The sequence below is a fragment of the Euprymna scolopes genome, chromosome 10 (genome assembly GCF_053919585.1).
Source record: "Euprymna scolopes isolate OS-2025 chromosome 10, ASM5391958v1, whole genome shotgun sequence".
NCBI lineage: Eukaryota > Metazoa > Mollusca > Cephalopoda > Sepiida > Sepiolidae > Euprymna > Euprymna scolopes.
Genome location: NC_136491.1, coordinates 48,862,155 through 48,876,407, shown reverse-complemented (window position 1 = coordinate 48,876,407; position 14,253 = coordinate 48,862,155). Strand labels below are relative to the sequence as shown.

At 26.4% G+C, this 14,253-nt stretch overlaps 1 protein-coding gene across 1 annotated transcript in view; it reads right to left on the bottom strand.

The window, feature by feature from the left end:
* Positions 1 to 5,279: 5,279 nt before the first annotated feature.
* Positions 5,280 to 14,253, bottom strand: part of LOC145285989 (integrator complex subunit 5-like) — a gene marked incomplete at its 5' end in the record, with an annotated part of 61,852 nt that continues 52,878 nt past the window's right edge. The window contains 3 exon segments of the mRNA XM_080134580.1: positions 5,280 to 5,539; positions 11,561 to 11,600; positions 13,773 to 13,877. Of these exon segments, the coding sequence (XP_079990706.1) occupies positions 5,301 to 5,539; positions 11,561 to 11,600; positions 13,773 to 13,877 (384 nt within the window).

Genomic DNA, 14,253 nt, shown 5'->3' with positions numbered 1-14,253 from the left:
GTTTCTGCCATTTTCTTAGATATGTGTTCATTTGTTTTCTCCTCATGCCTGTTATAGAGAGTGGTGTCAGCGGTAAATATACCCATCTCCAAAACAATTTTATCAGAGAGGTCATTTATGAACATCAGGAATAATAAAGGTCCAAGGATAGACCCCTGAGGTACTCCTGCATTTATACCATATTGTTTAGATGTACGACCGTCGAGGACAACTTGGATTTTTCTCTTACTTAAGAAGGATTTAATTACATTGTGTATTCTTCCAGTGATACCATATGATCAAATTTTCCTTAGAAGACCTTCATTCCATACCCTGTCAAAAGCCTTAGATATATCAAGGGCTACCGCTCTACCCGCCCGTTTTGTCCAGTGAACGCTATATACGTTCAGAGACTACAGTAAAGATATCTGCTGCTGAATGGGCTTGCCTAAATCCATATTGTTTGTTGGTCAGGAGCTTAGCAGCTGTTAGGTGTTGGACTAGGGCTTGATTAACTAAGGACTCAAATGTTTTGGTGAAAAGCAGGTGGAGGCTAAGAGGATGATAATTTACTGGGTCAGTTCTTTCACTAGAATTCTTGAAGACTGGTACCACAGAAGCGGTTTTCCAGCAGTCAGGGAAAGCAAGATTCGTTAAGGCATTTATTGTACAGTTTGGAGAGAACTAGAGCAACCTCAGCAGAGCATTTTTTTAATAGAACAGCCGGAATGAGATCGGGTTCACATGCTTTTAAGGTGTCTAGGTTTTTTATGATGCCATGTACATGAGAAGGGGTAATTTTCAAATCATCTAGTGTGGCATCTGTCTGCAAACGAAAGTCGGGGAGGGAGTTGTGTGCCGGGTCCAGTGTGGAGGTTGAGGCAAACCGACTGGCAAGCAGATTAGTCTTGTCGGTTGCCGTGCAAGCAACCCCATGATTGTTTGATAGTGGGGGAATCATTGACTGCCCATTATTTATTACACTGTTGTAGATTTTCCAAAAATCCCGGGTTCCTAATTTCTGTGCTTTGATGCTTTTTCTGGTGGTTTCAGTGTAATCTGTCTTAGCTTTCGCTATTACTCTCTTACAAATACTTCTAGCTTCTATATACTTCTGTCTGTTTGAACTGGACTTACGTCAGTTTAATTTGCGGAACACATGCTGCCTTTGAGCAATGGCAGCTGCAAAAGCAGAAGAAAACCATTGGGGAGAGTGGGGCTTGCTATAAAATTTCCACGTGAGAACATGTGTTTCAATTGCAGTTTTGAACCATTCAGTGGTCTTATTTGCACACTGTTCCGCTGGAAGAGAAAAGATATTTCGCCATGGGGCATCTCTGATGGCTTCCCAGTCAGCCTTTTTGTAATACCTCGTTGTTTTGAGTTTGGAGTAGTGGGTCTTCAGTTTTAGGTTTGAGTGTTACATTTTTGGACCATTTTATCCTATTTGTCCAAAATTTTCTGTGTATGTCTATTTAGCAGTTTTGCATGGTGCTGAACTCAAATTTAAATATGTTAAGGCCTTGGGGACTTTTGGGGCTAAATGGGGGGTAGGGGGCAAATGCTGAACATAGTCATGCCTCGTTCACTGTGTACTCACGGGGGACCATGCATGCTTCACTTGTTTTCTTTATTTTTAAATTGATATTTTCGTTTTCTGAATTTCGCTATTATAGTGTACCTATTTACAATTACTCCCTACGGGACAGAGTTAGACACCAGGGTCGTTTTTTAACGTGGAGAAAAGGTACAAAAATAAAAATTGTCTCAGTCGTGAAGGATTTCTCCTCCACTGAAAGAGAACGAGAAATGGAAGTGCCGCATCTGAAGAACAGATACTAAACTTTAATCTTGGCCAAAAGGCCAAAGTGTAGTTGCAAATTTTTTTTTTTTTTTTCGTTTTCAAAAAAGTTAAGCATTTTAGCAACATTTTGTTTTCGGTAAATCTATTTAGGGGTATTTCTTTATATTTTACTTTAAAAGGTTTTCTGTTAGCATTTATTTTCGGTAAATCTTTTAGGCGGTCTTTTTTACTTGACACAGTAATTCAGTTTTGATTTTAAAAAATCTTGTTACAATGGCTTTTATGGCTTCATTAAAACTTGTCTACTGATAACTGATTGCTGATTGGCTAATCACGTCGGCATTTTCTGGCTCCTTTTTTTATGGAATTTAATTTGTAATAGGTGAATTTTAGTTAAAGCTAATACTTATTTTCCTTGCTAGTTCATTAATAGATAGAAAAAAAAAAAATGAACTTAATCCAAGGGAAGTAATTCGTATCAGTTTACAAACTAAAGGATTATATCCCTTACCCAAACGTGATTAAACAAAGATTTTTTTAAGAACAAAATGAAATCGGTTGAAGTGATAAGAAAATAAGTAAAAGTTACCGAAATATTGAAGATAAATAAAATATACAAAACGATACCTTCTATGTAAAAAACATTTATTCCAGACCCATAGATATTGAATAGTATCTAAATTTTTATCTAATTAAAAGCTAAAATTAGCTTACATCATTAAAAAAATAAAATTTTTAATGGTTTTATTCTGCTATTCAAAAAAAAAAAAAACAATTTTTTCTTTAAATAAATAAAAGTCAAATAATTGTAAGAAAGTAACACATGTAATATTTATTAAAAATGTTTTCAATCAATATTAGCATATCTATAAAATAGAACGATGAAGAATTTTGTAAATTTTGAATGTAAACTGATTTTTAAAAAAATTTTACATTAGCAAAAGTTACCAGAATAAATATTTTTGAATGAAAATAAAGTATGTAATATGATCACACTAAGAAAAATAGAGCAAGAATAAATAAGAACTTATGAGTTATTTAGGAGTGAAATTTTTAAACAATCTGGCTGACTTAATTTTATATATTAGAACATTATATATACACTAGTAGGGAGACCCGACATTACCCAGGATTTAAAGTATCAACAAATATTTCACACTCGTATATTTTTATTGTCATCAAAATCCGTGAAATCACCCGGAAGGAAGCTTCACATGCCTCCATGGAGCACATTAGTCCAAAATATATGTTATTCTACATTACACTCTAGAGAACTTACTGTTTCTTTTATAAAATTATTTTATATAAACTTCTTTTCAGTCAACAACAAACATTTAAGAAATTTACGTGCAGGGTTTGAACCTACAGACCATGTCATGGCAAAAAAAAAAAAAAAAAAAAATGTTCAAGTCTTATAAACTTCTTCGCAGTTAATGAAAAAAAATTAAACATTCTGTGTAGCAGCAAGTCCTAACAACATATACCAGAAAAAATAGTTGGAAATAAGTTATACATTATTCATTATGACTATGCAATTTCTGCAGCCACATACCTAGAGAAAAAAAAAAAAAAAAGAGCCAGTAATATTGACAAGGAGAAAGAAGCAACCTTAGTAGAAGTCAGTATCCTTAATAATGCTGGATTACAGAGCTGAGACAAGAAAAAAATACCAAAATACCAAGTTTTTATGTATGACATGAAAAGAAACTGGAATCTAGGAAGTAGATCATCCTAATAATTATAGGTACATACAGACTCATGAAAAGCAATTTAAAAAATATATATATACCTGGAAAATATACCTGGTGAACCAAGTGCAAGAGAAGTAGAAAAAATTGCACAAATGGATGGTTAGGATCTTTTAAAGACACGCAAAGTTGGAATGTCTGAAATTACGGATGAATCTGGCATCCAATAAGATGCCCCATCTTCAGCAAAAAACAAAATAAGGAAAAAATATATATTTTTATATAAAATTCAGCTTATCAGTATTCAAATGCATAATTAAAAAGAAATATATTGACACACTCGAGAAATAGCTAAAATATACAACTGCAGTAGTGTTCAAATAATTCAAAATTATTTCTATTGTTACAAAGCTCTATAGAAAAAGATATTGAGCACTTTAAATGTACAAAGATCTGCTGTTTTGATTTAGCTTCATTTCAGAATATCTCAATGACATTTTACGGTTGATCTTTAGGTGATGATTACTATAAGTAATCGCTCCATCAATAATGATAGATAAAAGATTATCATGCTTTGCCAATATTCGCACTATTTATCTAGATATACTACAAAAAAAATCCTAAATTTAATTTTTCATATAGAAATTTCTGATGACGTGGAAAAAAAAAAAAAAAAAAAAAACACCCACTGTTGACGTTTTTTTATATTTCCTTCAGAATTCATTTCAGGCAGCATGTTACATATGAGGTGGTTGTCTGACTTGCTCTTTCCTTTCTTGCTTTGTCTCATCACCTGAAAATAGTTTCTATTGAGGTTTAGAAAAAGGAATGTGTTTCACTCACAAACTTTAATGTGTACATATATTTATTTATATATACAAATAAATACACATTGGTCTTTATTATAGAGTGATGGACTTTTTGTCTCTTTGTACTGACTTGCTTTCTTCCTACCTGTTAAAAAGATCTTTTAAAAAATTAATGTTAAAATTCCTTTCTTTCCTTTTAGTTTCAAGCCCCACCCACTTCTCTTTGCGTGTCTTCTATATATATAAAAGCGAAAATGTATGTTCGCTTTTCGTGTATGTCCAAGAAAGGCTTTTTTTCAGAGAAGCGGTCGATCGCCTAACAACTTTTTATATCACATGTAAATCGTAATATCTCAGAGTTAACAACGGAGCTCGCCTGTCTATTTAATTTGCTTGACTTCGGGAAGATAAATATTCAACAGTTTTCGCTCGCCGCATGTAGGTTAGGCCTTTTCCTATAATGTTTCCCCATACCCCCAACGTCTTGGGGGGAGGAGAAGAAAAAAAAAAAAAAAAAAAAAAAAAAAAAAGCATTCCCGCACTAAATGAAGTGCTACCCCGCAGTCAAAAGTTGACCTCATTAAGTCATTAAAACGTGCACCTGCCAATTTAAGTAATTAAATAAATTCAAACGTGTTTCTGTCAGTATGTCGCGGTGGCGCAATGGTTAACGTCGCACGTTTTTGTTTTTCACACTTTAATTTCCAACTTTGCCTCAAGGGTTCGGGTTCGATCCTCATACTTACCTACCAAAACTTTTTTTTATTTTAATCCCCCCCCCCCCCTGGAGTTTTGATTTAACCAAAACCACACACACCTCCAAACACCCGGGCAACGCCGGGTACCCCTCGCTAGTTAATCATAAATACTAAAAACAAAAAAGATTCATTTAATGTTAGACACGCACACAACTTCAAACTCTTATTCTCACACAAGAAGGAAGAAATATGTACATGCGCACACATGAATATTTGGAATCAAATACAACAACAAACAAAAAAAAATGGAATGGTTTATTGTTCATTTATCAACAATCATTTTCTCAGGAGGAGGAGAAACAGAGGATGAGAGTGTTTGAGTTGTGGGGGAGGCGGTCGATGGGGCTGATGATGTCGTGATGATGGTGGTGGTGTTTAAGTTCGCAGCAGATGGGGTGGGAACGGGAACACCGTCAAAGAAACGTTTATACATTGGTCCCATCTGGGCAATGTTGGTGTGTAAGACGGAGCGGATGACTGTAGAAAATTTCGGATCACAAACTGAAAAACAGTTAAGAATTTTATGATTAGAAGAAAAAAAAAACATACAAAAGATACAATTTAAATCATTTTTCAAATCATGTTCCAAAAAGCAAAGTGTACACAGATATAATAGTGTACAGCTATGTCAAGATAATTTTTATTTAAAGTCATACAATGAAACAACATTTCTCAGTTCTTGTCTAGAATTCTGATATTAAAAACTAAAATAAAGAAAAATCCCTATGATGAATGTACCTGTGACAAAATGAAAATATCATATTCAAAAATTCACATAAATTGATCAAGTATTTTTATTTTTATAAAGAAAATCAATTATAAGTGAATCCTGAAAATTCATAGGAATTACAACATAAATATAGTAAGTTTGAATTATTATTGACTTATCTTTCTTGTTTAAGATTTTTTTTTTTCAAAATGGCAGGTGAAAATCACTTTTTGGATACTTACAAAATTTAATTTTCTTATTTAAAAATAAAAGTAATTGATTAATTTACGTGCTTTGGGGACAGTAACAAAGACCAGCGGCTAGTTCCGAGGCTAATACTCTCCAGCAGACATTTGCCATACACTGAAAGCCTTGCTTCCGTGGACTTGGATTCAGTGTAGCTCAAACATCTAGTAACTGACTTGGTTAATAATTTTGTGGGTATTTACTATTTTGCTAACAACAACCTGGAACACCTTTTCGATTGCTGGGTCAGAAACAGCACAACTCCCATAATTTTTGGACCCCCCCCCCCACTCCTCACCTGCACAGAGAAGCATGGAACAAACTGTCTGGATCAGTTATGAACTGCAGAGACACTGTATCCTTTAAAATTATTATGCCTTCCTAAATTTAAACCTTCACCTGATGTCTCCCTCCCTCACCTCCATGTAAACATGTATATCATGACGCAACTCACGTTATCCTATACATGCAGACTTGAGTTGTTGTGCATATGAACTCCATATATATATATAGATAGATATAGATAAAATATTATTATATACCATTCCTATGAAAAAAAATAATATATATGGCCACATAATTCTTGAAAAAATATTTCTTCCATTATTTCGAATCGATCAAAAAATATAAATAATTAAATAAATAACCTTAATCCTGAAAGAAAATATTTATTATTGAAATTTCTAAGTTCAAAAAGCCAATACAATGCAATTTTTTTTAACTAAAGATTTATTAAAAGCTAGCCAGGTGTTTGAAGGTTTGTGTTGAGCAAAAAAAAAAAAGTGGTAGTAGGCGGGAAGGCTCAAACCCGCACCGTGAAGGAGAAAAAGAATGTGAAAAAAAAAAAAATGTGACGTCTTTGCCGTTGCATCCATCGCCAAACCGGAAGTGGCAAAGGTTTAAATTAAGGCTAGTCAATTGAAAAGAGAGGATGACTTTCGAAAATATCAGCAGAAAAAAAAAAGCAACCCCTCCCAGTAGAAAAGTGCCTAGTTGAGGGTGAAGGAATTAATGTTTTTAGCTAATTTTTCAATATTTGTCATCTGAAGGGCTGAGCTTCAAAACGATACCGATCTCATGAAAATTCATCACCTACATCGAAAGTTTTAGGCAGACATATACATACATACATTTAAACAGACAGGTGAGATTTATATTATAGATGTTTTAAATCAACTTAGTTTCAATGATACAGGTCATCATCAGGCATGAAAAGAGTTTGTGCATTTTTTCCTTACTCGTAGCATGGTGTCACAAGATAAAGCTAATATTGCATTGTAATTTAGCTGATAAACATTTTATTTTTAAATTCAAACAACGCTTCTATCATAGAAAATACAACTCTGACTTTCATATCATGCATGCAAAGTGTTTTCTTCCGGCATTTCAAAATAACATCGTAGACAAATCAAAAGGCAGACTTTTTACAGTTTTTCTCCAATTTAACATCATGGCGAGGAAAAAAAATATATATATATAAAATTCTGAGAATGGCATATATCTCCGAAATATTAATTTTAAACAAATAAATATTTGTTTATTTTCATAATATTCCATTGTAAATTAACTTATAAACATATTTTATTTTTATAATATTCCATTGTAAATTAACTTATAAACATATTTTATTTTTATAATATTCCATTGTAAATTAACTTATAAACATATTTTATTTTTATAATATTCCATTGTAAATTAACTTATAAACATATTTTATTTTTATAATATTCCATTGTAAATTAACTTATAAACATATTTTATTTTTATAATATTCCATTGTAAATTAACTTATAAACATATTTTATTTTTATAATATTCCATTGTAAATTAACTTATAAACATATTTTATTTTTATAATATTCCATTGTAAATTAACTTATAAACATATTTTATTTTTATAATATTCCATTGTAAATTAACTTATAAACATATTTTATTTTTATAATATTCCATTGTAAATTAACTTATAAACATATTTTATTTTTATAATATTCCATTGTAAATTAACTTATAAACATATTTTATTTTTATAATATTCCATTGTAAATTAACTTATAAACATATTTTATTTTTATAATATTCCATTGTAAATTAACTTATAAACATATTTTATTTTTATAATATTCCATTGTAAATTAACTTATAAACATATTTTATTTTTATAATATTCCATTGTAAATTAACTTATAAACATATTTTATTTTTATAATATTCCATTGTAAATTAACTTATAAACATATTTTATTTTTATAATATTCCATTGTAAATTAACTTATAAACATATTTTATTTTTATAATATTCCATTGTAAATTAACTTATAAACATATTTTATTTTTATAATATTCCATTGTAAATTAACTTATAAACATATTTTATTTTTATAATATTCCATTGTAAATTAACTTATAAACATATTTTATTTTTATAATATTCCATTGTAAATTAACTTATAAACATATTTTATTTTTATAATATTCCATTGTAAATTAACTTATAAACATATTTTATTTTTATAATATTCCATTGTAAATTAACTTATAAACATATTTTATTTTTATAATATTCCATTGTAAATTAACTTATAAACATATTTTATTTTTATAATATTCCATTGTAAATTAACTTATAAACATATTTTATTTTTATAATATTCCATTGTAAATTAACTTATAAACATATTTTATTTTTATAATATTCCATTGTAAATTAACTTATAAACATATTTTATTTTTATAATATTCCATTGTAAATTAACTTATAAACATATTTTATTTTTATAATATTCCATTGTAAATTAACTTATAAACATATTTTATTTTTATAATATTCCATTGTAAATTAACTTATAAACATATTTTATTTTTATAATATTCCATTGTAAATTAACTTATAAACATATTTTATTTTTATAATATTCCATTGTAAATTAACTTATAAACATATTTTATTTTTATAATATTCCATTGTAAATTAACTTATAAACATATTTTATTTTTATAATATTCCATTGTAAATTAACTTATAAACATATTTTATTTTTATAATATTCCATTGTAAATTAACTTATAAACATATTTTATTTTTATAATATTCCATTGTAAATTAACTTATAAACATATTTTATTTTTATAATATTCCATTGTAAATTAACTTATAAACATATTTTATTTTTATAATATTCCATTGTAAATTAACTTATAAACATATTTTATTTTTATAATATTCCATTGTAAATTAACTTATAAACATATTTTATTTTTATAATATTCCATTGTAAATTAACTTATAAACATATTTTATTTTTATAATATTCCATTGTAAATTAACTTATAAACATATTTTATTTTTATAATATTCCATTGTAAATTAACTTATAAACATATTTTATTTTTATAATATTCCATTGTAAATTAACTTATAAACATATTTTATTTTTATAATATTCCATTGTAAATTAACTTATAAACATATTTTATTTTTATAATATTCCATTGTAAATTAACTTATAAACATATTTTATTTTTATAATATTCCATTGTAAATTAACTTATAAACATATTTTATTTTTATAATATTCCATTGTAAATTAACTTATAAACATATTTTATTTTTATAATATTCCATTGTAAATTAACTTATAAACATATTTTATTTTTATAATATTCCATTGTAAATTAACTTATAAACATATTTTATTTTTATAATATTCCATTGTAAATTAACTTATAAACATATTTTATTTTTATAATATTCCATTGTAAATTAACTTATAAACATATTTTATTTTTATAATATTCCATTGTAAATTAACTTATAAACATATTTTATTTTTATAATATTCCATTGTAAATTAACTTATAAACATATTTTATTTTTATAATATTCCATTGTAAATTAACTTATAAACATATTTTATTTTTATAATATTCCATTGTAAATTAACTTATAAACATATTTTATTTTTATAATATTCCATTGTAAATTAACTTATAAACATATTTTATTTTTATAATATTCCATTGTAAATTAACTTATAAACATATTTTATTTTCATAATATTCCATTGTAAATTAACTTATAAACATATTTTATTTTTATAATATTCCATTGTAAATTAACTTATAAACATATTTTATTTTTATAATATTCCATTGTAAATTAACTTATAAACATATTTTATTTTTATAATATTCCATTGTAAATTAACTTATAAACATATTTTATTTTTATAATATTCCATTGTAAATTAACTTATAAACATATTTTATTTTTATAATATTCCATTGTAAATTAACTTATAAACATATTTTATTTTTATAATATTCCATTGTAAATTAACTTATAAACATATTTTATTTTTATAATATTCCATTGTAAATTAACTTATAAACATATTTTATTTTTATAATATTCCATTGTAAATTAACTTATAAACATATTTTATTTTTATAATATTCCATTGTAAATTAACTTATAAACATATTTTATTTTTATAATATTCCATTGTAAATTAACTTATAAACATATTTTATTTTTATAATATTCCATTGTAAATTAACTTATAAACATATTTTATTTTTATAATATTCCATTGTAAATTAACTTATAAACATATTTTATTTTTATAATATTCCATTGTAAATTAACTTATAAACATATTTTATTTTTATAATATTCCATTGTAAATTAACTTATAAACATATTTTATTTTTATAATATTCCATTGTAAATTAACTTATAAACATATTTTATTTTTATAATATTCCATTGTAAATTAACTTATAAACATATTTTATTTTTATAATATTCCATTGTAAATTAACTTATAAACATATTTTATTTTTATAATATTCCATTGTAAATTAACTTATAAACATATTTTATTTTTATAATATTCCATTGTAAATTAACTTATAAACATATTTTATTTTTATAATATTCCATTGTAAATTAACTTATAAACATATTTTATTTTTATAATATTCCATTGTAAATTAACTTATAAACATATTTTATTTTTATAATATTCCATTGTAAATTAACTTATAAACATATTTTATTTTCATAATATTCCATTGTAAATTAACTTATAAATATATTTTATTTTCGGAATCTGAAAGTTTAAGAAACCAATACAACGGCGATTTTGTTTCATTTTTTTAAAAAAACATTTAAAAAAGCAGAATCAACTGTTTTTATGCCTCAGGATGATTTGTTCTAACAAAACTAGATTTAAATTTTTTTAAATATTTTTGAAAACAAATTCTGCATTTTATTGGCTTAAGCTTAAGCTTACAAATTCAATTCAAATTTACACAACGCTTATATTGAGTGGGAGTCGGAATTAATCTCTTATTCAAGATTTTTCATGAAAAAAGAAAAATCTCTCAAACGTGGGCATAAACATCCTGCGAAACATAGCTTTAATTAACTGAAACAATTTCCTGTTAATAATCAAGATTTTTTTCAATCCAATAAAACCTACAAGCTATTGACAAATTAGTAACTTCTGTAAAAAAAATTACAGAAAATGTGAATAAAACTATTGTTAAGCATAAAAGCTCACCTTTTTTCTGGTGGTCAAGGTTATTTACAGGGGGATTTTCCTAAAAAGAAAAAAAAAAAGAATAATTGATTTGAAAATTATGGAAAATTACAAAATAAAAAAGGGAGGGGTTGGTCAATTTACAACTTTTCACATTTTAAGAAAACTGAATCAAAACTTAAAACCCCAGATTGTATATTATAATAAAGCCTAGGTTTCAGAGCATAGAGACAAAATTGGAATGTAATATTGTGATTGGAAATCATATTAAGAAGAAATAAAAATGGAAAAAAAAAAAAAAAAAAAAAAAAAACGATAGTCATAGAGAAAGATAAGAAACATTTGGATTAATGGCTTTAGAAGAGAAAAGAAGGAGAATAATTTAATTTAAACATTCCAAATAATTTATGGCATTTATAACGATAGTTTTAAAAACATTTTGATTCTTGTCCAGAATTCCCACTATATGAAAATACAGAAATAAAACAATCTCTATGGTGTACATACTTGTGACAGAACGAAAACGTCATATTCCAAAAATTATGTAAATTAAGTAGTTTTATTTTTAACTAAAAAAAAAAAAATTTATTAGTAAACAAAAAAGGGATTGTCTGATCGCCATTTTGAAGAAACAAGGGTAGATAACTCCAATAATTTAAATCAAAGTTGGGATCAACTTTGTAATGCCTACGATTTCCCATAAATAACTTAAAAGCGTTTAAAAAACATTTTCTTTACAAAAATCAAACTACTTAATTTACATGATTTTTGGATTGATCTTTTTGTTCCATCATGAATACGTACATCATACAAAATTTGAATTTTTTGTTTTTTAACATGAGAATTCTGGAACACCACCAATTTTTTTTCCTCCAAAAAGTGAAAAAAAAAAAAAAAAAAAAAAAAAGAAATATTATAAAAATTTGCTTTATTAAACAATTCCATATATATATATATATATATATATATATATATATTTATTGCTAGAATAATAGATTTTTAAAATAAGTTAACAGATCAATAGATGGTCAAGAAGTTTTATTAATACTCCAGGAAAATATTGTGTTTCCCAGATTATTTAAATTTCTTCCAATATTAATATCTTGTGAATATCTTAAATTTCCTTGAATAGTTTTTACTCAGCCAATAGTTAATATTAATGACTGCATACGTGAAACAAACACTAATGACACCAGGAATTTTATTGTGCCCCCTACAATAAGAAACGATTTGGGGGCAATTTTCCTCGCCTGGTTCAAATTTGAAAAGATAGCATTTTTTCAAAATATCAGACTTAACCATAGTTATTTACATTATTTAAGTAATAATGATCACCGGGGGGGGGGGGGGCACTTATACTTTAGTTGTTTTTTTTTTCACCTTAAATTATAATCTGCTTACCCTAATATTGCTAGAAAATAAAATAAAATAGATTCATGTCTAGAATTCCTCGTATATCAAAAACCGAAAATAAAATAAAAGTCTGTATGATGTATGCACCCACGACGAAACGAAAATATAATCCAAAAATCAGGTAAACTGATCAAGTTGTTTTACTTTTATAATGAAAATAATTTTCAAGCGATTAATAGAAATTTGTAGGCAACATAAATCCAACAAGTTTTCGTTATTGTCGAGTTATCTCCCTTCATTTGATGACTGTTTTTAAAAATGGTGGACAAGACGGTTTTTTTGGTTACTCAAAAAATTGTGTTTTTTTTTTTTCTTTTAAACAAGCTGAGCATGCAGGGCCTCCCTCCACGGGTGAAGAATTTATTTTCACAATGATTAATGTTCATGCAAATTTTTCAAAGAATCCAAGGTGTGGTTATTGAGAAAAGTGCAAACAAATGAACAAATAAACGATTTGGAGGCAATTTTACGACTATAATGCGGCAGAGTTATCTCAGAAAATTTGTTCTGGCAAAAATTTACTTTCACTATGACTAATGTTTGTGCAAAATTTAAAAAAAAAATTCAACGTATGGTTATCGAGAAAAGTGTAAACAAACAGGAGTGAATTACTAGGTCCTTTGTCGGAGACCAATAAAATCACATGATCAATTCAGGTGATTTTTGGAATATATTTTTGTGCCATCATGGGTAGATACATCATACATATTTTCTTTAGTTTTGTTTTTTAGGGGGAATTCTGGATATGAACCAATAAATTTACTGCAACAATAAGGGTCTAAAAAATAAGTGCCTCGTGCATTACATTTATTTAACTAACCTTCATATATCGCCAGACAGTCTGTAATAATAAGTAAAGTTCATATGATTTGACGACAGGTACGAGTTCTCCAATATAGCACAACGGTGGCGACAGTAAATTGCTCTGAAAAAATAAATTAATAAATAAAAATTAAGGAAAAGGATTAATCAATAAAAAATCAATAAATAATACGATTAATCAATAAAAAAAATCCATAAATAATAAGATGAATCAATAAAAAAACATCAATAAATAAGATTAATCAATAAAAAAAACATCAATAAATAATAAAATAAGATAAATTATTAAAAATTTAAATAACGTCAATAATATAATAAAAATAAAATAATTACGTATTAAAATAAAAATAAAATAAGATAATGTTTTTTGAAATTAAATTAAATTAAAACAGGTCATTTTTGAAATTCTTTTTCATAAGCCTACTTGCTTCTATCAGTACTGGAATGGTGGAGATCTTAAGATTCCAGTTTTTTTTCCT